This window comes from Paramormyrops kingsleyae, chromosome 21, assembly GCF_048594095.1.
Source record: "Paramormyrops kingsleyae isolate MSU_618 chromosome 21, PKINGS_0.4, whole genome shotgun sequence".
Lineage (NCBI taxonomy): Eukaryota > Metazoa > Chordata > Actinopteri > Osteoglossiformes > Mormyridae > Paramormyrops > Paramormyrops kingsleyae.
Genome location: NC_132817.1, coordinates 16,650,278 through 16,676,748, shown reverse-complemented (window position 1 = coordinate 16,676,748; position 26,471 = coordinate 16,650,278). Strand labels below are relative to the sequence as shown.

The 26,471-nt window shown below is 39.9% G+C and overlaps 2 protein-coding genes across 2 annotated transcripts; one reads left to right on the top strand and one right to left on the bottom strand.

Moving 5' to 3' along the window:
* Positions 1 to 10,114: 10,114 nt before the first annotated feature.
* eif2b5 (eukaryotic translation initiation factor 2B, subunit 5 epsilon) lies at positions 10,115 to 19,846 on the top strand. The gene is made up of 16 exons (XM_023798204.2): positions 10,115 to 10,341; positions 10,819 to 10,943; positions 11,131 to 11,316; positions 11,787 to 11,964; positions 12,062 to 12,142; positions 12,255 to 12,332; positions 14,822 to 15,134; positions 15,509 to 15,654; positions 15,740 to 15,881; positions 16,078 to 16,179; positions 16,623 to 16,727; positions 16,802 to 16,892; positions 17,223 to 17,346; positions 17,446 to 17,571; positions 18,533 to 18,643; positions 18,855 to 19,846. Exons 1-16 carry the CDS (start codon positions 10,174 to 10,176, stop codon positions 18,918 to 18,920), a joined length of 2,142 nt encoding a protein of 713 aa, XP_023653972.1. The 5' UTR covers positions 10,115 to 10,173; the 3' UTR covers positions 18,921 to 19,846.
* A 140-nt stretch (positions 19,847 to 19,986) lies between these two features.
* Positions 19,987 to 24,794, bottom strand: mul3 (mitochondrial E3 ubiquitin protein ligase 3). The gene is made up of 5 exons (XM_023798205.1): positions 24,672 to 24,794; positions 23,446 to 23,569; positions 22,626 to 22,713; positions 22,382 to 22,502; positions 19,987 to 20,970 (listed from the first exon to the last, which is right to left on the bottom strand). The coding sequence occupies exons 2-5, from the start codon at positions 23,560 to 23,562 to the stop codon at positions 20,472 to 20,474; spliced, it is 825 nt and encodes a 274-aa protein (XP_023653973.1). The 5' UTR covers positions 23,563 to 23,569; positions 24,672 to 24,794; the 3' UTR covers positions 19,987 to 20,471.
* Positions 24,795 to 26,471: the final 1,677 nt, after the last annotated feature.

Sequence of the window (26,471 nt, the reverse complement as noted above, 5' to 3'; positions counted from 1 at the left end):
TTCACTGTTATGCCCACCAGTTAAACCTTGTAATGCAACAAGCAACATCCCACATCCCACAGATCAGTCACTTTTTTTCTGATATTGGGCGATTTTCTTCGTTTTTTTCCAAGTCAAGCAAGAGAACGGCAGTGCTTGATGAGGTGGTGGCGCATCGACTTCCAAGTGCATCGGCAATGCGCTGGAACTTCAACATCCGCGCTGTTAACACAGTGTATGAACACAAGGCGGATCTGGTAAAGTGTTTTGAGATCATCCGGAACAGAGCTGAATTTGACGGCCCCACGAAGAGAGAGTCTGGCGGCTATGTGAGAATGCTGGAAGATAATGATTTCTGTTTTTTCCTGGCCCTCTTCCACAAAATAATGCCACATGTGGACATGCTGTATAACCAGCTGCAGAAAAGGAACATCGATTCTGTCTACATCTCAGGAATCATCCAGAGATTCATTGACAACATGCAGGCTATCAGGTAAGCTATGCATGTATGCACAGTGTTACCAAATGTTAATTCTCTTTGAATAGACTCAAAATAGAATGTTTAATCTCTCATCTTGTTAAAACAATGAATTTATCTGTAACATTATGATGAATTTGAAATGTGCAAATACAAGGACTTATGATTTAATACAGTTCTGGGATTATATATCTTAGACTTAACTTTATTGATCCCTTTCCAGCAGCAAAAAAAAATAAAAAAAAATATATATATATACACTCACCTAAAGGATTATTAGGAACACCTGTTCAATTTCTCATTAATGCAATTATCTAATCAACCAATCACATGGCAGTTGCTTCAATGCATTTAGGGGTGTGGTCCTGGTCAAGACAATCTCCTGAACTCCAAACTGAATGTCAGAATGGGAAAGAAAGGTGATTTAAGCAATTTTGAGCGTGGCATGGTTGTTGGTGCCAGACGGGCCGGTCTGAGTATTTCACAATCTGCTCAGTTACTGGGATTTTCACGCACAACCATTTCTAGGGTTTACAAAGAATGGTGTGCAAAGGGAAAAACATCCAGTATGCGGCAGTCCTGTGGGCGAAAATGCCTTGTTGATGCTAGAGGTCAGAGGAGAATGGGCCGACTGATTCAAGCTGATAGAAGAGCAACTTTGACTGAAATAACCACTCGTTACAACCGAGGTATGCAGCAAAGTATGCACAACACGCACAACCTTGAGGCGGATGGGCTACAACAGCAGAAGACCCCACCGGGTACCACTCATCTGCACTACAAATAGGAAAAAGAGGCTACAATTTGCACGAGCTCCCCAAAATTGGACAGTTGAAGACTGGAAAAATGTTGCCTGGTCTGATGAGTCTCGATTTCTGTTGAGACATTCAAATGGTAGAGTCAGAATTTGGCATAAACAGAATGAGAACATGGATCCATCATGCCTTGTTACCACTGTGCAGGCTGGTGGTGGTGGTGTAATGGTGTGGGGGATGTTTTCTTGGCACACTTTAGGCCCCTTAGTGCCAATTGGGCATCGTTTAAATGCCACGGCCTACCTGAGCATTGTTTCTGACCATGTCCATCCCTTTATGACCACCATGTACCCATCCTCTGATGGCTACTTCCAGCAGGATAATGCACCATGTCACAAAGCTCGAATCATTTCAAATTGGTTTCTTGAACATGACAATGAGTTCACTGTACTACAATGGCCCCCACAGTCACCAGATCTCAACCCAATAGAGCATCTTTGGGATGTGGTGGAACGGGAACTTTGTGCCCTGGATGTGCATCCCACAAATCTCCATCAACTGCAAGATGCTATCCTATCAATATGGGCCAACATTTCTAAAGAATGCTTTCAGCACCTTGTTGAATCAATGCCACGTAGAATTAAGGCAGTTCTGAAGGCGAAAGGGGGTCAAACACCGTATTAGTATGGTGTTCCTAATAATCCTTTAGGTGAGTGTATATATATATATATATATATATATATATATGGAATAAAATAAGGATGGAGTAAGATAAATAAATAAATAAATAAATAAATAAATATATACAGTACGTATCTATCTTATACAGTAAGCAATTTTCAGAAATGACTTTTAGAACTTATAAATTGTTTCCGTATCATCAGGGAAGCTGTCCCTTCTCTAGTTGAGGGTTAGGAGTACCGGGGACCTGAACAGGAGCCACCCACAAAGAAACAGAGGACATTGGGAGAAGACAGGCAACACCATTTGGCATTGGAGGTAAATACTTGCACCTGCTGACAAATGGATAGAAGGCACAACAACTTATCACCACATTGGCCACAATAGTGCTACTGACTGAAATATACATTGTCATGTTATTATATGAATATATAGTGTAAGCCATATTGGCTCATTACACAATTATAGGTATTCAGGAAAGGAAAGGAGAATTATAGCCTTTTGTTATAAATAAAATGTCAAAACCTACTTCTTACCTATTTTTTTATTTATATATCATGTCAGGTATGTGACACCATTATGTGCCATGCCAAGGAGCGGTTTTCCTTCACCAAACACCTGGTCAGTGCCACTCTGCTGCAAGGAGACTTGTTCCCACAACACCACAAGACGTTCCCAGATTCAGCGCTGGATACCACGGTGGAAGCCTATCCCTCACTGGACAAGGCCAGACTTAAAACAGAACTGTCCCTGATTTACAGCAACGAGGAGTTCCAGAGTTGCTGTGGTGCACTGGCTCTATTTCAGGTTCTGATGGAGAATAACCTTCAGGACACATTTACTGAAACTGTAAGTCTTCTCAACATCCTCATCACCACACCGATGACAACATCTGAATCAGAGAGGTGCTTTTCAACTTTAAAAACACTAAAAACTTTCCTCAGGAATACAATGGCACAAGATCGCCTCAACGCTCTGGCTATGCTTTCCATAGAGAAAAACCTAACACGGGACATCCCTGATTTCAACACCAGAGTCATTGAAAAATTTGCCACTCAGAAAGATAGATGAGCAAAGTTCCTGAACAAATAAACCTGTATATGTCCCTCCACTCAGTCATCACATTAGACTCACCTTAGAAACACAAACATACCCATCTTTCTCCCACTCACTCACACACTGCTAACTTGATTACAAGGGTGTAGTAATGACATATAGCAGTTGTTAATTGTTTTAGACTGTTGTGTTGCATTTTTAAAACTGTTTTTCTTTGTGTGAACCACTTTGAGATGCAACTTTGCTTGAAAGGTGATCCAGCTGATCATACCCTTTGATGTTGATTATTGTATTTGATACTCTCTTAAGCATGCATGGCGTATTATACAATGGAAATTTGTTCATTTACTTTATCTGTGAAACTGGTGATTTTGAGGAGGAGATTAAATCATTACTGTTAATTGTAATCATCGTCTGACTGTTGATTTGAATTCTTATATTGGACTAAGCAAAGAAATATATTGTCACATCAGCCCCACCAGGAAAAATTTTCACCAGCCGCCACTGGTTGAATGTAAGGCAGAAATAAAAGGAAGGGTCATATATGACCCCGTGGGTTCCGCAGGGCTACTGGTGATTTCAGAAATGTACTCAGCATTTTGTTATTACCCATAGTTTTGTGTGATATCATGAAGCCCTTGAGGCGTCGCTCTGTGTTGGGAAAAATGTAGCTGTTTCGATGCATTTTTAGGCCAAAGTTTTTTATGTTATTCCTTGTTAAAAATGTATGGGTATATTAAAGTTTAATTTAAGAAAAAAAATATTGTATTTCTATAGCCCTGTTTCCAAAAAATGGGAAGCCATGTAAAAAACTAATAAAAAATGCAATATTTTGCAAATCATCTAAAATCTATATTTAATTAAAAATAAATCAAAAGCAACAGAAAATGTTGAAACTGAGAAATTTTATTGATTTTTGAAAAATAAATGCTCATTCTGAATTTGATTCCAGCAACATATTTTTAGCAAGCTGAGACAAGAGCATGTTTAATACTGTGTTGTATGAACCTTTTATTTTAACAGCTGAGGAGAGCAATTTCTGTAGTTTTGAAAGTGAAAAGTTATGCCATTCAGGTGCATTCCCACATGTGCAAGCTACTCATGCTTCAGTCCATCTTAAATGTGCTTGGGTCCAGAGGCTGCAGGGCTTCTGGATCTTATTTATATATTGTTCTTCTTTGCATGGTAGAGTTTCAACTTGCATTTATGGATGCAATGGTTTGCAGAAGTTTCCCTGAACCCATGCAGTGATTTTCACAGCAGAATCAAGTCTGAATCAAGGCAGTGCCTCAAGAGGGCCCAAAGATCAGGGCCATCCAATGTTGGTTTTTGGCCTTGTCCCTCGTGTACAGAAATTTCCATGGATTCTCTGAATCTTTTAATGATATACGGTATAGGATGAAATTCCCAAACTCTTTGTAATTATTAATTGATAATTTTTTGTAAACATGTATTAAGGCTGAAGGTTACTGGGCGATGGTGGTGCAGGAGGTAGTGCTACCGTTCAGCAACCGGAGGGTTGCAGGTTCAAGCCCCGGGTCCTCTTGACCCTGTCGAAGTGTCCTTGAGCAAGACACTGAACCCCAAATTGCTCCCGGTGTGCAAGTTGGCACCTTGCATGGCAGCCTTTGCCACCAGTGCGTGAATGTGTGTATGGATGGTGAATGTGAGGCATGTATTGTAAAGCGCTTTGGTACTCGTGAGAGTAGTAAAAAGCGCTATATAAGATGCAGTCCATTTACCATTTACTGGAAAAAGTTAACATTGTGACATCTGACATTTTTGTGATATTCGAAGATGTTTAGGAGTTGGAAATTAACTATATAGCTAAATAGCTAAACTTATCTACCAGTAGATTCTCTCAAATAAATTACCTGTGGTGAAATCAGTTTTAGGTTGAATATTTGACAGATATTCGGATCCACACCCTCCAGACCTAATAGAGGTGATTCATGCTAGCCAGCTTAAGCAGTTGAAAGGTGGCTAGTTCAACTTAAGTGTCCCGGAGAAAATCTCCTACCGATGATTTAGGGACCACCAACAAATTACTGCCCAAATAACAAAATACACATTTTCGCAGTAGCTTCTAGACCATAGGACCCAGTGATCCCAAACCAGGTGCGAATTAGACACACAATTTTTATTCATTTTTAACCCTTAATGAATTTTATATAGATGTTTATAGGAAAAAACTTTTTAAAGCTTCCAGGCTATGGGATGTGTCCCCAAACAAAGCGCAAATTGTAGTACTACCTTAGACACTTCACCTAGAAGCTACGGTATATTATAATATAGTATAATACTATATAATACGATATATTATTGTTATGGACGGTATATGGTGAAGGAAGACAGAACCCATGTATTCCTGATGTCCTTGGTCCTGTCCCGTGTTTGGCCATTTTTGTCAGAATGGTTTTGTTCGTTGGTCTCCCCTGTTGTCCTTTTAGTCCCTGATCTAGCCTCTCCTGGTTCATGTTTTGTTCGTTGGTCTCCCCTGTTGTCCTTTTAGTCCCTGATCTAGCCTCTCCTGGTTCATGTTTTGTTCGTTGGTCTCCCCTGTTGTCCTTTTAGTCCCTGATCTAGCCTCTCCTGGTTCCTTGCCCACTGTGGTGCCATGTGTGCTGTCCTGTCCTGTCTGGCGGCTCTGTCCCTCTGGTCTTTTGTGGCATCTAGCCCCATATGTTTGTATTCATATCTTTGTGGGGACTCTCCATTCATTTCTATGGGCAAAACCCTAATCTCAACTATTACAACCTTAACCTCTACCCAGCCCTGTCCTTAACCATAAGTAACCAAACAAAATACAAAATACTGTTGTCTGTTCTGACTTTTGATGTAACATGAATTTTCAGAAGGCGCCTCCCATTCAGGAAAGGGACATATTGAGCCTACTTCCCCAATCTTGAAAATCAAAGCTAATTCTTCGGCTGTGGAAAGGATATTATCCAGACTTGATTTCGTTGAAAGAGAAAAAACATGTTCGGATTACCCTTGTTAATAGGATGTCTCTCTTTAGCAGTCGGACAACAACACACAATGCGTAAGATATACTTTCAGTTTAATTCTTAAAATGTTTTTATTCTGTATTAAAAAGAAAAGTGTTTAATGATTTGGGTTCTAAATGTTTTATATGATGTAAGCAATTAAATATTGACATTCATAAAAGCAATTAAACGTTTTAAATGTACTGTACACTCACCTCCTATTTGCTATTTATCCTGGGTATATTCCTTCAGTGAGGATGTGTTCAAATTGGTGTTTTGCTTTAAGGGGTACATACAGTGTATCATTACAGTCAAAACAAGCACAGCTTCTAAAACAATGTGACGTTAAACGCAAAACAGTATGATAATACTTACATGTGGGGAACAAACACTAATATTGCTTGTATTAATGTGTTTCAACAGGTTCTTTGGCTACAAGAGGCATCTTAACCTCAGAGACCATGACAGACACAAGCACAACAACTGTTTCAACTACAACAACAGATTCAACTGTTCCATTACCTGTCTCACTCTTTTCCACATCAGTAACTACAGTGGAGTCTCTTAAACCCCAGAAACCTCAGATTGATATGGAGACATACTCACTGTGCATAAAATGTGTCCTAATTACAAATGTATTCGTTAGTAGTATGATGCCTGTCTCGCTCCAAAAACAGCTGCAAGTCTGGCAGCTACTCTTCGGTCTAAAATCTGCCTCAATGAAGAAATATTACAAGGTGAGCTGCTGTTAGCTGTATTTATATACTTTTGTGTAAAGATGTCACTCAAATCTATATGGCAAACAAAGCAGCACAATCAGCTGGGGACTCTAGAAACTACAGAAATCTGGATTTTATTGTATATTGCACAACTTTATATTATCCAGGGGCGTTTCTAGGATTTTCATTTAAGGGGGGGCTCAGCCCCCATAGATGTTTAACACATATTTGGCTTGTTCAGAATCAGTACTCAAATGAGTCTTCCTGATTCCTCATAAATAAGACAGTAGGTTCTACATTCAACCCCTTAAAACTTTATATCTACTAGGCTATTTATTCTAATTCATTAATATAGACAAACATTGTTTTAATGTAATTAAACAAAACATCTTTTTTATATCATTCTTTTTTGTTTCTATTCATTAAAAAAGTAACTTTTTCTAAATCAAAGTGACAAAAAACGCTACTCTTAGGCTAATAAATATTTTCACGATCTGGGACATTATTTAATACAATATTTATTACAAAAAAACCAGGATTTTTCTATCTCTGTAAATCACACTGCTATGCAGTTAAAACGAGTGCATTGAATGCTGTCTGTCACTGTTTTTAATCATTTATGTGCATAACTCTATGGCAGTTAATGCCATGCACTGTGTAATGTTTTATATAGACAGTTAGGTTTTCCAATTAAAACAGCATCATTGTTTTATAAAGTAGACTATAGGTTAATAGAGTAAGTATTAAGGGCTTCCTTTTCGCTAGAGGAAACAGTTGGTGTGATGACGTAACACAGCGAAAATTTTGACATTTTTTGTAAACTGTATTTATGAAAAAGGACTGCACTGATGCAGATATAACAATTTATCGAAAAACACACACCTTGGCTTAATCCTCGCTCTGTGATGCCGCAGTCTGTGATGCTTCAGTTGAAGACCGCGCTGAAAGACGTTGCGGAGCCGAAGTCTGCCGCCGTTTTCATATGAAATTTAAAGGGGACGTGGCCGATCACCAATTTGTGTAAAGTTTATGGAGAATTTTTAGGGGGGCTGAGCACAAATGTTAGGGGGGCTAAAGCCCCCATAAAAATGGCCTAGCGACGCCCATGATATTATCACATTAATGTTTTAAGTTATGAGTATAATATCTTAATATGTTTATATTAGTTGAAGAGCAGAACTCACTTAGTCTATTGGATACATGATTATAATTAAGTACCATTTCTGTGGAGTTTTGGAAAATTAACGAAAACTCTTCCTTGCATTTAGGTCTGGCCCCGCCCTATAGGTGAGATAGGGGATCACCCAGGTCACCATTTGATTAGAGGGTGCAAAATAGTGAGTGAGTATGCTGCAACATATGATGAGAAAACCTGACTTTAGGTCACTGGCGGTCTGATCTCAAAAACAACAAAAATGGACTGAGTACGTTTTAGAAATTTCCTCTTCAATTATTAACAAGGTTTTTAGAGCTAATGACTGAAGGAAATGCTTTTTATATGTTTAAATGTTTATAGTTATATTTCAGACAAAGGATGTAATATTGAAGAAATATTATTTTATTTTTATTCCAGCTCCAGGAGAGGCTTTGGATGCTTTGGAACAAAGATATCACCATTGCTCTGAAAGGTCTAAGACTAGCTGTAAATCTCAGGTCCAACCCCTACTCTTAAGATCGGGATCTTTTAAAAATATTTCGCATTGCCCATAACAGCCTGGTTCAGTTAACAGAGATTTAATTAAGCGTCAGAATCTAGACTTCAAATGTTACAAAATATTATATATAACTTTGTGTATATTATATGTATGGTTTTGATAATATATAGTAAGCACACGCAAATAAAATATTTCTTTAGAAAAACAATATAAAACTGTGTATTATTAATGTGTATTATTAAGCAGAAAATAATTACGTTAGAATTATTTGATTGGAAAATAATTTTAAAATCCTGTGTAAGTGCACTTGGATTTGCAAATGTAAATATGTTTATTGTCCACTAGGCTTGTGCTACTAATTAGCCTGAAATGATAAACATTAAAGAAATAGGGTGGAACGGTAATCTAACTGCATTAAAAAAAAACATTGAGTGTAACTTGAATCATCAGCACATGCTGTATTTGGCTTAGGTTAGTATTGTAGTAAACAGGAAACAACTTGTATTCCTTCATGAGAGAATGGGAGGAACAGTAATCTGAGTTAATTCCCTGTTGGTGGAGACTGTATAATATCCCTAGGGCATTACTGCTATATTCCAATGGCTCACGAATGGCTACACAATACCAAGTGAATGGTCATAAAAGAGGGAGTGCTTTCCAGATAGCCCACACACACTCACACACAGAGGCACCTTCTGTGTCCAGTTATTTATACATCAACTGGGATCAGAAGTCAAGTCATCAAGAATTAATGGTTGTGTGACTCACATCACAAGCAAAAAAGGAATGCTCCTTTGAGTTTATTTTCGGTCACAATCACAACGTGCCTATTCTGACTAAACACACTGTCATTTAGATTAGTTTGTTTTCGACAACATGGAGGGGGAAAAGCACCCATATGACAGCTTTACATTTGCAACATTGTTCTGTAAACATTTCAGTTAATTAAGTATTAATAAACAGAATTACGTAACCCACTGGAAGGACACGTGACTCCACATAAGAGTGGAGGAGAAAGTAGGCTCTCATGCTGTCAAGGGATAGATATTTTAGTCAAAAGTTTTGAGTACTGCAGACATGTAAGTATTTTCATAGTGCACTTAGACAAATGGACTGACAAGCAACATCTTGTGAGAAAACTGACATTATCTGTAGGCGAGAAGCCCTCACCTTAACCATAAGTAACCAAAGAAATATAAAACTTTTGACTTGTTTAGATTTTTGATTGCAGTCACAGATTTTTTATAAAATTGAATTTCCCCTTGTGGGGACTGAAAAAGTGCTCCCCACAATGTCAAAATAACAGTTTTTTATCACATTGTGGGGAAATTTGGTACCCATTATGTAATATAAACGTAACACACACAAACACAAACACACACACATTTATCAAATATCTCCATATCAATCTTTGTATACGTGTTAGTGCTCAGTGTGGGAACAGAAGTGTTATTTTATTACGATTTAAAATGACGTCCATGTAAAACACCACTGCAGATTTCACAAAAATTATGTACGTTTATTTTATTTTACCGAATTTTAAATAACATTTATTTTAATCGTTTACAGTACATAGTAAAATGCACTGCCAGAAATATTTCATCTTCACAACATCTCATTTTCATCTATATGGTCCATATCACTGAAAATATTAACCATGATTGGCAGACAGTACCCAAACCCAACCTATCATTATTCGGTTACAAATACAGTTGTTCTTGAATTTTCCAGCTATTCGTTTTCAAAGAAAAACACACTGGGATACATTGCGTTTCACGTTTATGCGTTTAGCTGCTAGTTTGTCCCAGTGGGAGCACCGTAGTCGGCGGAAGAACGCGAAAACCGAAAGCACGGATAACAAACATGGCAGGTAAACCTGGGAAGCACGGTCGTGCTGGTTCTAGTACTGGAAATGCTATCAGAAAAAGCGGCCCCGATCCGGAGGAAGAGGAGCAGCAACCTCTTCAGGCTGTATTGGTTGCTGATAGCTTCAACCGGAGGTTTTTCCCCATTTCAAAGGACCAGCCGAGGGTATGTGCACGTCATGGTCTCACGTTAGCCAGTGTGGCTTTGCTACTGGTGCGTGGGGTAGCTGCTGATCATGGTTTTCCCTGTTTCAGTAGTATTTCTGATAATAAAATATGGTTCTTTTATTCAGACTTCAATCCCCTTAGCATTGTTTCTGCAAACAGACGAGAGTGTACCTACTCGTATGTAATATTCATTTTACGGTGTGCTATTGACCATACTGGTAATACATGTAGTTAGTGACATGTTATAAAAACCAGCGTATTTAATCTGGAGATTTTTTTTTTAAATTAGAATTAATGATTTATCCGCAGTTTATCAACTCACCCGCTCGATGTCCAAGTAGTTAGCACAGGTATTTGTAAAATGTGTGTAATTATTCACGTTTTACAGATTCGCTAAGAAATGACAGAATCCCATTTTGATGGTATAGTTTGTTTATTGTATAGATAAGTTGACAGTTGTTTTTGCAATATTCAGGCCCTCTTGCCATTAGCCAATGTAGCCATGATTGACTACACCTTGGAGTTCCTCACCTCCACTGGGGTACAGGAAACGTTTGTTTTTTGCTGCTGGATGGCCAACAAAATCAAAGAACACTTACTGTGAGTATTCTGCAGTATGGAAGGAAAGTTTTGTGTTGCGTGACAAAATTGCATATCACAAAATGTTTTTGTGTGTCAGCTTATGCGGAATCTGAGATGGGATATTCCTTTGCATGTTTCAGTTGTTTATACGTAGCATTCTCTGTAAGCTCATACCATTAGGTGTCTTTTCTGTCACTTCTCACAGAACGTCAAAATGGTGTCGGGCCACCTCCCCAAATAAAGTGCACGTCATCACTTCAGACCTGTATCGCTCACTTGGAGATGTGCTTAGAGATGTGGACACCAAGGCTCTGGTGCGGTCTGACTTTGTGCTCGTCTATGGGGATGTGGTGTCCAACATCGACGTCACACAGGCCTTGCAGGAGCACCGGTAACAAGGACTTTCTAGATAACTAGTACAGGATTAGTGATGAGCGTATTCTTCACAAGACCAGATCTTATAAAAACTGTCAGCCTTGTCACTGTCTATAATCCTTTTTAGCATTTTGTGTTGTGGTTATATAGAAGGTCTAGTTGGTACCTCTTTAGCATGTGTGTTACCAGCTCAGCCCACATAACTGTGTGACTTAAGACTTTGCTTTGGCTTTATTTTCAATGTCTCCCTTGTTTATCTGTATATTAAAGAAAAATGTGATTGAAAATGTTACACAATAAAATGCATGCGTCATTAGAACATATTTATTTATGTGCCACCCAGTGGTAGAGTGTGAAATTCGGTAGAGCACAAACTAATTTTGATTTCCTTCGAATGATATATATTTGCCCATTAGGGTCCAATTATTAGGATTTGACCTCCCTAAGCCGTATGACAAACTAGATTGCTTTCTGTGCGTATCCAAGGCAACGTCGCAAAGCGGAGAAGAACGTGTCTGTGATGACCATGATTTTCAAAGAGTCTTCGCCTGGACACAAGTCCCGCTGTGAGGAGGACGATGTCATTGTCGTCATGGACAGCAAGAGCAAGCGGGTTCACCACTACCAGAGGCCTCAAGGGCTTAAGAAACTGCAATTTCCCATGGTAATATAGAGGAGATGCATCAGTCAGTGGTGTTGGGTAAATGTTATTAATGTTGTTAGGATAGGCTAACCTTACTCTTGGTTGTTTATTTTTGAAGAACATATTCCACAGTGGGAGTGATGAGTTTGAGATCCGCTATGATCTCCTAGACTGCCACATCAGCATCTGTTCACCACAGGTAAGCTTGTCACTAAAAGTCCAGCCAGTAATGCTGAAAATGGCTCCACTGCAGCAAGCAGGGTTTGGTAATTTGGAAGTTTTCTTTTTTTCCTTCCACCCCTACTCTCTAGGTGGCAGAACTTTTCACTGACAATTTTGACTACCAGACGAGAAATGACTTTGTCCGTGGGATCCTAGTTAATGAAGAGGTAGGAATACTTATATTGTGATTATTATTACCTTTTACGTTGATTCCTGGTAAATATATAGACAGTAATTCTCTGGCTTTTCACATTTTCCAAAGCCATGTTCATTTTTGTGATAATTGGGTCCACCCATGTTGTTGCTCCTCCACTATTACTTCCAACTTTTACAAGCATTACGGTGTATTATGGGTCTTCTCGTGGCTCTTGTTATATGAAATAAGTGGTTATTATACGAGTGTGCAGCACTTGTATGTTTTATTATTCCTGTGATTTCGAGCCCTATCGCCCCATGCAGTCCTTCACCTAGAAATTCCTTTCCACTCCTCAAATGTTCCACTCATTAAGGAGAAGTATCCTTGTATTTTTCTTTTTGATGTTCCACCCACAGTCCTCTTTTTCATTCCTCTTCTCATCACATTTTCCCCATAGACTTGTATGGGGAAATTTCTCAAACTGTTCTCATTCAATCAATCTTCAACATCAAACCTCCAAACTTCTGAAGACATCTAGGGCTGCAACAACTAATCGATTTAATCGATTAAAATCGATTATTAAAATAGTGACTAATTTAATAATCGATTAGTTGGGTCTACGTTATTATACACATAAGTACAGTGGCAACCTCCTAATTTGGGAGCAGTAAGCTAACCAAAGCCGGGGTGGCAGTAATGCACATAAACCGATGCCGACCGCCATAAAAGAAAAAAGTAAATGCACATAAACGCCATTTACGCACCTTTTAAATTTACAAAACAGCTTTTACTCACTTTTTTTAAGATCACTAATGTTAATGATATAGTTACCCACCGTTTTTACTGCTGTGCATATAGTTTACCCACCTTAAATTTCTTGTTACCACTACACCACTGCTTCATTTCTTCACGATAGAAATTTATAGTAATATCAAATGTTGTAGTACTCAAGACCAGTTTTTGAAGGTCTCGATCTTGTCTTTGAAGCAGCCGTATTTGTACTCGTTCTTGTCAAGGACTCGGGATTTTATTTCGAGACCATAACTCTGAGAATATTGTTATTAATGAGCCGTTCACTGTCGGATTGGATAACTAATAACTGCAACCAATGGCGTTACTGCCGGCCGCGTTACCCGCCCCGTCCCTTCACACACGCACATGTGTTTAAATGAACGCAGGGGGAGTCGTGGTTGTCAACACAATCAGCTATTATGGGGCTAGAAATGCGGCTACATACAGTATACCACAACGTGTTTACCCTACCATTCTATTAGGTGGGCGCCCCAAGTTAATTTTATTTAATTTCATTTTCTATATAGCTCCAGATCGCAACAGAAGTCATTTAAGGCTACCTTTCCGATAGAACAGGTTTATATCTTGTCCTTTTATTAAACAAACTAAATAGCCTTATGTTATTTATCTTATTTACAGTTCATCACTGTAGTATGCTGAAACAACCGGACACGTTTTAAAACAAAATTTGCCGCCTGCCGTTCACGGGTTTTTCGTCACCAATCGTCTTATTTGCGTTGCTCGGTAATTTTTAGCGTAAGATGCGGAAAAGGCTTTTTCTTCGCAATAAATGTTTACTTTATTTGTCCGTAATAAATGCAGACAGACTCGCTGGCGTGCTCTCTCCCCCTGTCATATATGTGTATCAACATTAAATAACATTAGACAATTATTTAATAATATTCTTAGTAGCAGCAGCGATAGTCTGTGCTTTTACATTGAAAAACTGGAGTACTGAATACATTATCTAAAGCACCATGCTGGTTGCACTTTATAAAACAAGATTTTGTGTATTTCATTACGTTGATTCAGCTGCTACAAATTGTTATTTTTTTTTGTATACTCTTAATGTAGCATACATTTGTTTTTTATGTGAGTTGCTGGAAACAACTTTTGTACAAAGACAGACTGGGTTATTAAAAATTGCTGGAAATCAAATTGTTTTTTGCCCCCCCCCCCCCATCCGATTAATCGAAAAAGTAATCGACAGATTAATCGATTATCAAAATAATCGTTAGTTGCAGCCCTAAAGACATCTAGTGTGCAACCCAAAAGTATTCAACCCTCTTTCATCCCTCCTTTTCATCTATTTTTCTCCCATTGACTTTAATACATTTTTGAGGATCTTCTCCTACAGTTTTTCACCTAGAAATTCGGTTCCGCCTTCAAACGTTCCACTCATGAAGGCGAAGTGTGCTTGTTTTTCTCTTCGATATTCCACCCGCATCCCTCTTTTCATTCCTCTTTCTGAAAAGTCATTCTTTTTGATATTCCATTTGCATCCATTTTTTTTCCATCCCTCTTTCCGGAAAGTCAAACTGAGTGTTGGCATCCATGTCATTGCGCAGGTTATGGTAACCAACAGCCGACTGATGCTGCGGGTGCAATCACATTTGTATCTTCATGCAAAAATGCATCTGGATTGTTTTTAAGCAAATGGTGATGGCTCCTACAAGGGAGGTGTTAGATTTGCTTGATCATCTTCTTTTTTTTTTTTTTGCTCAACAGATTCTGGGAAATCAGATCCACCTCCACGTGACGGCTGATGGCTATGGGGCACGCGTCTCCAACCTGCAGATGTACGATGCCGTATCGTCAGACATGGTGCGCCGATGGATCTACCCGCTCACTCCAGAGGCCAACTTTACCGACCAGGAGGGGCAGGTCTGCACCCACTCCCGCCACAACGTGTACCGTGGTGTGGGGGTCAGCCTTGGCCATGGCAGCCAGATGGAAGAGAACGTGCTGATTGGCTGCGATACCAATATCGGGGCCAATTGCCATATCTCCAACAGTGTCATTGGCAACAACTGCATCATTGGTACAGTCTGCATTCTGTTTTATACATGCAATACATTTCTGTGTTAGTTATTTTATAGACATTTTTTATCAAATGAAGTTTTACCTGCTAATATTTACATTTTAATTCCTTTATCTGAAGCCTTCATCCAAAGTAACTTATAGTAAAGGGAAGTGTTACAATTTATTTGTGCTCCCTGGCTTTTGAATACTCTACTTGTTGAGCTGCTATCTAAAGTCAAATTGAGCTTCACAATTTTATTGAAGTAGTTCAGGTTAAGCATCCTTCTGAAAGGCACAACAGCTGGACCCACTGGGGATGAAACAAATGCATTTTTTAAGTCTCTCTTCTTAATTGCCTCACTGCCTGAAATGGCTTCTGGTTGCTGTCTTTAGGAGACAATGTGATTCTGGATCGGGCCTATGTCTGGAACGGTGTGCGCATCGCGAGCAACTCGCAAATAAGGCAGTCGGTTCTCTGCGACAATGTGGAGGTGAAGGAACGGGTCATTCTACATCACCAGTGCGTGCTTGCTTATAACGTGAGTATGCGTCAGACTGTGAAAATAACAATAACGTCCTTATTATATATTTAAAAATTGTAATCACATTTTCTGATGTCCTTAGGTTGTGGTTGGACCCAACATTTCACTCTCTAAAGGCACAATGATTTCAATGCACCACCCTGATGAGGAAGATGAAGATGATGACGATGAATTCTTGAGTGATACAGAAGTCAGCAGCAGTAATAGTAAAATGAAGCATAGAGGTATATCGATGGGAAAAATAATATTTCTCCTCTGAAGTCAAGAATTTACATGCAGTTTTTAAATAGGATGTATGATTCTCAGGTGGTTCTCACAAATTATTGCCTTTTTCAGTCTGTTTTTGTTTTTGACATTTTCATGGTCTAGGTAGGCTTTCATATCAGTTCAGACTCTCAAAGGGCATTGTCTTCGTTTCAGCCTTCGATGTCGCAGAGGTTGGAGTTGATGGTAAAGGGTACGTCTGGAAGGTGGCCAACCAATGCGAGACTGAGGAAGACAACCTGGCACAGTGTCTGTGGGGTAAGCCTTCCAGCTGAAGGGAATCGCTCATTTCAGCCCCAAGACAGCTGTTTGTAATTGTTAGATTTCATTCTTCAAATGAGCCATGTTAATTGGCAAAGACAACCAACATTGTGTTTTATATTATAAATCTATATAGTACAAAGATATGAACATTCATTATTTAATTCATTTCTTACTTATGCTCAGTGTTGGAAAATATTGTATATATGTATTTTATAATAACTGATTTTATTAGGTGCACAAACAAAATGAGAATTGTAAAGTAGACTGTACATCCCTATGTTAAATGTTTACTTCATTATGGTTGGTACAGCTATAAATCTGAATACTTAATTTTCTGTGGAGTATCCCTATTTGCAGTATTTCTTGGGGTTTTTATTTATTCCTCTGCCTAAAGGGGGCGCTATTCAGGGATAACGACTGAGGTGCTCTGTTCCTAGGGCTGGAGTTGAATCATGACTTCGAGAGTGATACTGAGGGTTATACGACCGACGACTCCGACAGCAACGGTGACCCTGGCATTTCCCCCGAGCCCGATGATTTAGGTGAGTTACGGCAGGTGGCAGTGGGTCAGACCCTGCTTAGGTGTACCTGTGGTCTGAGGGGGGTCTGTCTGCAGTGTTCCAGGTGGAAGTGCTGGGGACCCTGCAGCGAGGCAGTGAGGAGAACATCAGCTGTGACAACCTGGTGCTAGAGATCAACTCCCTCAAGTAAGACGTCCCTTCATTTAGTTAAAAAACAAATCGGTACAGTTCATTACAAAACTTCTAATTTATTTGTGATATGTCGTACTTGTAGAACAGTAAGTTTCCAGAGAGATACGTAGAGCAAATCACCCTTATGAAACTATTTGAGGTCTGCTTGCTTCCCTTTTGGTAATTCCATCTTAAAACATGAGATTGAATGTTCCAAATTACCCTGCTAAGGGATGGAATTTGCTGAGGCATTAACCGCTCGGAAATCACCCGGTTCATGTTGTAGGTTCGGCGTCCCTGGAGTGATATTGATGACAAACTCACACAGCTGGATTCTCTCCCCAGATACGCCTACAACATCACGCTGAAGGAGGTGATGCAGACGCTTACTAAGGTGGTGCTGGACTTCCCCTTCCAGCAGCAGGGATCCCAGCTAACGACAGTCCAGTACTGCTCTCTGCTGATCCCTGTGAGTGCTGATCCTTAGCTCCTGCTCTACAAGGTGAACCATACCACTCCCATAACAAGTCACCAATGAAGCATGACTTTGCTCTTCCTCTTCTTCCAGCTATTGAAGAAGTGGACCCCTGTGTTCAAAAACTACGTGAAGAGGACTCAGGACCATCTGGACTGTCTGGGGGCTCTGGAGGAATTCTTCCTCGAGCATGAGTCCTGCTGGGGAGCTATGGTTAAAGTGAGTACGCTAGTCCCGTCTCCAACCAATCACAGCAATGCTGAGACAAAGTGAAAGAATATCAAGCCTTTGATATTAGATTAATAGTACCCTATAATTAACATTTTTTAAAAATATTTTGCAGATGTAATAAATCTTTAACCACATAGGCCCAAACGTGTTGGGTATCTCTTAACTTATGTCGTATCGAGTAGCGTCCGATTGCATTTATGTTCAAGTTCCATAGTAAATAATATACACTAATCGAAAGATGCCTGAAAGGAGACTTAGTGTGATGTTGGCGGGTGTATCGCTTAGTGTATACAGCTTGCATGCAATAATGCAGTGTTTCTCAACCCCAGGTCCTTGTTTTTGCTCCCTCCTAGCTCCCTATTGGGGAGCAAAAATGTGGACTGTCTCTGGGGGTCCCTGAGGACCGGTTTGAGAAACACTGCAGTAATGTATCTGTGATTAACAGCTAATATAAGCAATTAGGATAGATACAGGACCTGCACTGTGCTGTTTTGTTGCGTAAAAAGAAACTTACTGTACGATAAAATATTTCACCACAGCTTCAGGCATAGTCTTTTTTCTCAGCTCTTGCTGTTTGCTATCATCCGCTTCTTTTGATTTCATAGTGCCATTCGTGCCTTATTTTTCATGAAATTTAAGTGCAATCTTGTTTTAATATAGTGTTGTGATTTGCATTATAATTTGCTGTAGAGTACTGTGTGTATATCATAGTGTACTTAATGCCTTGCCTCTCCCCTATAACTATTCAGATATGCCCAAAATTACTTGCATCCGGTATTTCTGGTCCCAGATGCAGACGAAAGTTTGACCCAAATATAAGTTCCCTACTAAAAGTGGGAAGCGGTTTGCTTGAAACGTTTTCTGTATGCATGAGCTGCTTTACATCTGAAAGGTAGTTCTTTCATTTTAATCTGCTTAGCTTAGATGGGTCTGTATGCTTCATTTCCAGATCCTGATGAATTTCTATGAGCTGGAGATCCTAGAAGAGGAGGCCATTATGTGTTGGTTCTCCAACGGGGCGACTTCTGACAAAAGCCGACTTTTGCGGAGGAACCAAGGGGTAGGTCCCGTGTTTTTCTGCTAACGTTTTGGTTGTGTTGGCTCAGAGTTTGTCTCTGAATACCTTCCATATTTGGCTATGATCCATAAATGTTTATGTCTATTCAAACAGCAGGATCCCTTCTGGCACTTAAACCGGCATTAAGAATTATGCTACTTGCAGTTTTGTCATCGCTGTTGTCACACTCAAGAGCATCTATCATCTCTCTTAGCTCCTCAAGTTCATTCAGTGGCTGGAGGAGGCTGAGGCCGAGTCTTCTGAGGAAGATGGGAAGTAACTCCTGGCAGGGCCCCCTCAGAGCACCACTTGCGTACCTCCAGAACATAACTCTGGGTGGGAAGGCGTTGTGGCCAAAATCAGGAAGTAGAAGGGTCAAGAAAGAGGACTAGCTTTCATTGGAGAATGTGGCATATGAGTATTGACTAGCCTTGTTCCACCCCACCCCCCCATCTGAGTTTTGGTTTTCCCATTTATTTATTTTGTATGAGACAGACACCTTTCAAAGCAACACCGTGACTTTTAAGAACAGTACCGCAGGGTTAATATATTACAATAGACAGACATGCATGAAATGCAAAGCTTCCTCTATTCATTTCCAGATTACCACCTTGGCCACCACTCTGTCATTTTGACTTCTACACTCATTTAATGTCACTGAAGACAGGTCAATCTTGGTCTTCAAACAAGCAGGGTAGCAGGGTGTGTCTGCATTGTCTGCATATATTCTTGGCACAGTGTCAGCCTCCAGTGCCTTTTCAACTTGAAACAACTGACAACCACCTTTCAAATCACATGTGAAGACCGATCTGCATCTGGACAACCCTTCCTGGAGTTCACTGCAGAAAGAAATTCTGTCCACCTCCCATGGTTCTGGTTCATACCACCCAACTGGTACTTCTGAAGAAATAAACCAGGTCTGAAGCATCCCAAAAAGCTCATCTTCAGAAAATTCCAGACTTTTGCTGTAGATCCATTTGTTGTTCACTCATTTCTCACCCTTTTTTATGGAATGGGCATTCAGATGTTGCCAATGAGGGAAGAGAAAACCTTAATTAAACGGTGTCATATACAAGAACTTGTGGTTCATAGACTCCCTATCTGGTGCATATGCTAGGCAGCGCTGTGACTTGCAGTTCAGTAGTGTCACTGTACATTTGTCACATGACCACGAAAGGATGGAATAAAAAGACCTTAATTTAAAAATTGTCACTGTGTATTATTGCTGGGAAAGATGCCTGTTCATTCGGGATCATCATGGAGTAACACTATTTCAGACATTCATGCTAAAGTTTCGGTTAGCTTGATGCTGCTCCCTGACTTTCCTGCAAACACTAGTACAAATATTTATGCATATTTAATTCAAGTTTATTGTAGACAATGCATGAAGTATTTTGATTGGTTGACATTTCAGAAATTGATTTTGGAAAAGCACACACACCTTAAAACGAAGTTTGTGTTCCAGTACTGTTTTGCCTCTTTACATTTCAAGCAAGGCAAGAGTTTCTCAGTCTCAACAATGAATGGAAACAATCAAATAGGCTATGAAATGAAAGTCCAGTCTGTCAGTAACCTGAGAACAGAGACCTGGCTTCCACATAAGGGGTTTTCCATGTTGAGCTGTAATATAACACATGCCATAAGGGGACTATCGTGTTCAACATTTGGACATGGATGCACGATATTTAGCCGCATTTGTGCTATAAAGCTGTGCTTCTGAATGTCACAGCATGTTAAACATAAATTGCAAGGAAAGGAATGTCGACAGTCTCAGGTGTTAGGGTTAATGGGGATTACACAAATCATGTTACATGGGGAAGGATTTCAAGGCCTAGTCTGTATTTCTGGTTTCTTCCTTTGTGTTGTACCTTCTATAGATCACCCAAGCCAGTAGGGCAGCACCTGTAATTCCAAAGAAGGCAGACAGTAGCTTCCACATGTTAGCAGAATTGTGGTGCATCTGCATGAAGCTACGGTGGTCACCAAGAAACAAGAGGTATGGGCGGCCGTCATGGGGGGGTTGCAGGATTAACAGGTGGTCATGTTCCAGGACCACCTGCCCAAAGCCTGTCAAGACAGTCCCCACACGCAGGAGCTCTTCTCTCTCTTCCAGGACCATGGGCTTTTCCCTGCTGAGCTCTTGGACCACAAAGTGCACTAATTCCTTCTTGGCGTGCCGCACACGCTGGTACACCTGCTCCAGGTAGGATCCTCCTGCTTCCATGGGTGACTGGACCTTAACTGACACAGCACTTATGAATGTCCCTGGTGCCACCAGGCTGAAAGGCACTGAATTGTTTGTCTCCTTCTTGTTCATATTCCTGACATTCCTGAAGGTCAGAATGGAGCAAAGCAAAGCAAGAATGTCACTATCGCTGAAAACTTTCCACTAAGTGGAAAACTTCCCTGGTCATATTTATCCCTTTGAAACATACATTTTTTTCACTGTGGTGGATTAAAAGATGCATTTCTTTCCAAGCTTCCCTTCAAACTATTTGCCTATTATATACACTGAGGGCCTTTTCCAGACTGGACCCTCCCCACCACAAAATGCACTCTGTTAGTGGTCACACACACAGCTGAATGAAGTTCCCTTCATTAAGGGGTGTTTCTTAATATCAAGAAGGCAAAGATCATACTGCTAACTTGCCTCCCAAGAATGAACTTGGGGCACAATGAATGATGGGATTGGTCTCGTTCGGCGAGAATGCAACCGACGTATCCTTGATATTTGGGGCATGGAAAGAACGACATTCAGGGATTTTTACCATTCTCTGTACTTCTGTTAGGCTCCGGACCCCCCGCGACCCAGAAGGATAAGCGGGTTGGAAAATGGATGGATGGATGTACTTCTGTTCTTAGTATTGGAACTGGTCTTGGTCAAAGAAAAATGATGTAAAACGGGTACGCAAGAACAGAAGTATAGTCAAGTACGCATATTGAGAAATACCCAAAGTGTAGGGTATAAATACAGTGACAAGCTTTGGGACCAACCTCCCTTTCTTCAGCAAGAATAGGAACTGTCATACTGTCGTTACTATAGATTCCTATCGACATATTTCAGGAGTGCCGTGATCCACAAGTTATGGAAAACGAGAGGAGAAGATCTTGCAGAAGGCACAGATGTTTAACATGGCTTTTAGGGTTAATGCACTGGAGAATGGTAGTGTTTTTTTGTTTTTGTTTTTCCCACAATCCATGTAAATACAAAACTACAAACAACTGAACACGACTATTGTTTTCTGAACTAGAGAAAGGTATACATGGCCTGAAACTTTAAGTTTTTAATGTCTGAATAACAGTATTAAATGTCTAATCTTATTTTAGAGTAAATCTTTGTATATGTAGTCACAGGGAACTTAAATTTATGCAGCACGTCTTCCATAATGAACACATAAGGTGTTGCCTGTTGTTGGTAAGTCAGCATCGATGCCGACTCTGTGTTGGAGGGTTCTATAGCCCACTTTCTCTCTGCCATAATTGGTCTGGAATAGTACTTGATGTGGCAGATCTTCCAGATGAACACCCAGAGTGGACATGGGTAGCGAGAGGCTGCAGGATCTAGTTGGGAAAAGGCCCAGAGATTCCCCAAGTCTTCCTTGCAATTGCTCTAACACTTTAGACTCTGATGAATCCTTCCCAGTGTTCTGCCTTCAGACTAAAGTTACACCCCTGCATTTGACATAAGCGTGACTTTAAGAAAGAGTATCATGGCTGCAGCTTATCTGTTGAAGCACTTACCACACTCTCGTAAGAGGGTTCCACACCTTCCAGCGCTCAGACACAACAATCTTCTGGATCACTCCAAAGCATCTGGGAACATACTGACTGGCCAAAGGATTTCCCTCTGGCTGAACCACTCCTGAAACACACGTCTGACATCTCAGGAATGGCAGAACATTTATCTATTAAATATCTTATAGATAAGAATTTCTTGTATTGATAAATATTAGAGTTTATTTATTACACTGGTTAAGAGGTTTACCTTCAATTGCGACATACTGCAGGTTTTTGTACGGTGTCGCTTTTACAATCTTTACCAATTCTTCATTGGGCTGAAATGTTGGTATTTCCTTTGTTTTAAAGCAAGAAATGAAGTTAGATAGGTAAACTGCATATTATAATACAGACCATGATATAGTAACAATCTGGTAGAGATTCTTGATTAAGTTTACATATTACATTCACTTATTACAGTTAACTAGCATACAACTTTCTACTGTTACGGTGCAACATCCATCAAATCAATGATGCTCAAACTTTTTTTGGCAGGGCCCCCCTAGGGCTGATATATTTGCCCTGACCACCCCTAACATATAACCCCAAATAAATATTATCATGCAGCTAGTAAGAGTAAGAACAATTATGCAACAGAGGTAATCGTTACCAAAACGTCGTTCGTTTGGTGAATGGTGTAACTCATGGAGTACAACTCGGTAGTTTGATAGAACAACACAAAACTGATGGTCATTACAGCAAAGCAAGTCAGTTCTGTCCAAATATATGTCTGATATTCTTCTGACTAATTCCGTCACCGTAGAACTAGCTATACATTATAAAACGGCAGTGCTTTTTGCTGCAGTACTTTACCTAGCTGCTAGTACAATATATATTTTTGCATTCCCCACGAAGAGTAGAATTCCAATCATCTCTACCCACGCTGATTTCCAAAGTCAAGCATGATTGATTTAAAATTCACAAATATATTAAATATTTCAAGAAAAATGCTGTCTATGCAGCCAGAGCGCTACTATAGCTTCAAGATCACGGCGAGGGGCCCCGTAAGCCGTACTCCATATACTTACGTGTAGCTTTTTTATCTCTTGTTTCTTTTGCCTGTATAAGTGATAAAACAGGCCAGAAAACGCGAAAGCTGACCCGACACAGATGGCAGTCAAAGGACTTACAGGCTCGTCGCTCATTTTGTGGCTGCAAATCGAAGACAAAATGATGAATAAACTGCAGTGGATTTAAACATACTATTTTCCTGGATTATTTTCATTATTATATACCTATAACTGGAAAATGTATATTCACAGAGTACCAATACCTGATAGTTTATTGTTCCTGCCTATCCAAGACAGGCTAAGCCCAGGACCAACGGGACACATGACAGGGGTCACGCTGGTAAAGATGCCAAACCAGTCGTACGCAAACATAACGACAAACAGCGGGCAATTATTCCTATATCTTAGGGTGACCAGATAATCCATGTCAGGGAGGACACTTTGAGCTACTTCGGGTTTTACAAACTACTTCCAAATTAAAAGCCTCCTGTGCTCGGCTAAAGAGTTCAGCTCTTCTTGTGCTTTGACTGGTTTGTTTCCTTGACTGAAAGACTCATCCAGCTGTTTTACATTAGCATTAGTGACACATGCATGCTTATAGGAGACTGACCAATCAACACACAGCAAGATCTCGGTGCTCAAGTGAAATCCAAGTCCGTTTAATTGAAATGGTAATTTACAATTCCTGTCCTAGCTCAGAGTGTCCTCCCTGACATGGATTATCTGGTCACCCTATATATCTACGTCATCGGGGAACAACATACCGGAAAACAGGATTAAACCCAGGGTATGTTATCAGTTGGACAACATTTTCATGGCATATTGGCCAACTTTGTTTTTACCTTAGTTCGGTTTGTTGCATCGTTCCTAATTAAGGGTTTATCTACAAAATATCAGTAGAATTAATTTCCAGAAATAAACTGCAAATCAGGAATGTCATTTAGCAGTCTTTTCACGAAAAACGTCCGCGCACTAAAAACTTCTTCATTATACACAGAACAAAGTGCACATTTCCATTATTTATTAATTGGACGTCGTTATTAATTTCGGAATAAAGTAAAAAAAAAAAAGAAGAAAGAATAAATAAACTCCGCGATAGGTAGATAAATACTGGAACACTATACTTATTGTACAATTATCTCACAAAAATGGAATTTTAATTTCCGTCCATGTAACGCTGCCTTTGAAAACACAACATAGTTTAAAACCAAAATGTAAAAATTAAACTTGTTCTAAAAATGTACCTGTTTTATGGAGTACGAATGCTCATCGCTGTAGGTTTTCCTTTGGTTGAAAGCAAAACTAGATCACCCCCCCTTCCGCATGAGGTGCGCATGCGTTATAAAAACGAGTTCTGGTTATTAACGACTTTTACTTTCGTAGACAAAACATGCAGGTAGTCATTTTGCATGCAGTCATACATAAAATATACAATTTCAGAGTTCCACCGAGCATGGTATTTAAAATTGCTCGGTAAAGTTAAGTGACCATTCATTGCCTCCAAAGTGAGTACTGGTAGGGACTGGGCAGAACGTGAGCTAAGAAGAAAGTAACAAAACAGCTCCTTGCTGAAAGTAAAATCGGAGTAAAATTGTCATGTCTTTCTGTTTGGGCACCAACGTCTGGGGATCTGGTCTATGGCCGAGGCAAAAAACATGTCAGTTTTATATTTTTAGTATTTTGTAGGATAACCAGATTTCCAAAGTCTCAAACCGGGACACTTGTGTAGCATGGTGTATAACAGGTGTAGGTCAGCCTGGAGAATGATTCGAACCCATAATGCTCGTTTAATTATTGCTTTGTCTCATCATCAGAGAGGGATCGGGGAGAAAAGATTTACACAAATTAACATCTATCTTTCTACATCAGATCACTATACATTTTTAAATAAAATTTTATACTTAAAAATTTCAGCGCATCAAATAAGCATAAACACTCACTTTTCTGATATTGGTTTGAGAAAAGGGAATGTTTGTTGCAGCCCCTAATTAAAAACGCAGTTTCTCTTCAGCATTGTTAATTTGTGAGATTCACAACGTGCATTGGCATCCTTGTCTCCTTCGTATCAGGGTGCTAAACTTTGGTCAGCTGGCTGGAGTGAGGTTTTCAATTCGAGACAAATCTGCACACACGTGCCCACGCATTTACATGTGACAGTTTTATTACCTTGTAACGAGCTTGTAGATTTTGCGATCTACCCCCCGCGCTTTTGGTGTAGCTAATTTTAGGTTTATAATGGAATGATATAGATTTGCCGTAAGATTTATTGGTTGAGGGTGAGAGTTCAAAAGCGTGAGTGTCAGGCCAGATGCGTGAAAGTTGGCAGCCCTGTTTGTATTACCTTGACAGAAGAAACGCCTACACCTACAGTATAAACGGCAGCTGTATGAAGCAGTACAAAGTGCTGCTTTTCTTTTGAGTAATTACCGGTTTTGATTCGAGAACTCAACAGTGCTAAACTATAGTGGTATAATATACTGTACACCAATCAGCCGTAACATTAAAACCACTGATAGGGGAAGTGAGGTAGATGTCAAGCTGGCAGAGGGAGTGTGATGCTTTGGGCAATGTTCTGTTGGGAATCCCTGGGTTCTGGCATTCATGTTGAAGTTTCTTTCACACGTCCACCTACCTAAATGTTGGATGGTGATGGTATTGGCCTCTTTCAGCAGGATAATACACCCTGCCACACTGCAAAAATTGTTCCGGAATGGCTTGAGGAACGAAAAAGAGTTCAAGTTGTTGACTCCAAAATTCACCACATCACAAACTGATCAAGTATCTGTGGGATATACTGGAAAAACAAGTCTGATCCATGGAAGCCCCACCTCACAACTTACTGGACTAGTGTTAAAGGATCTGCTGTTAACATCTTGGTGCCAGATAGTGCAGGATACCTTCAGAGGTCTTGTGGAGTCCATGCCTCGAGGGGTCTGTGCTGTTTGGCAGCTTGAGGAGGTCAGGTGGAATATTACGGCTGATTAGTGTATATGGATTACATAGTAGTTAGATTTGCTATTATATTTAAACCAGTTGCTTCTTAC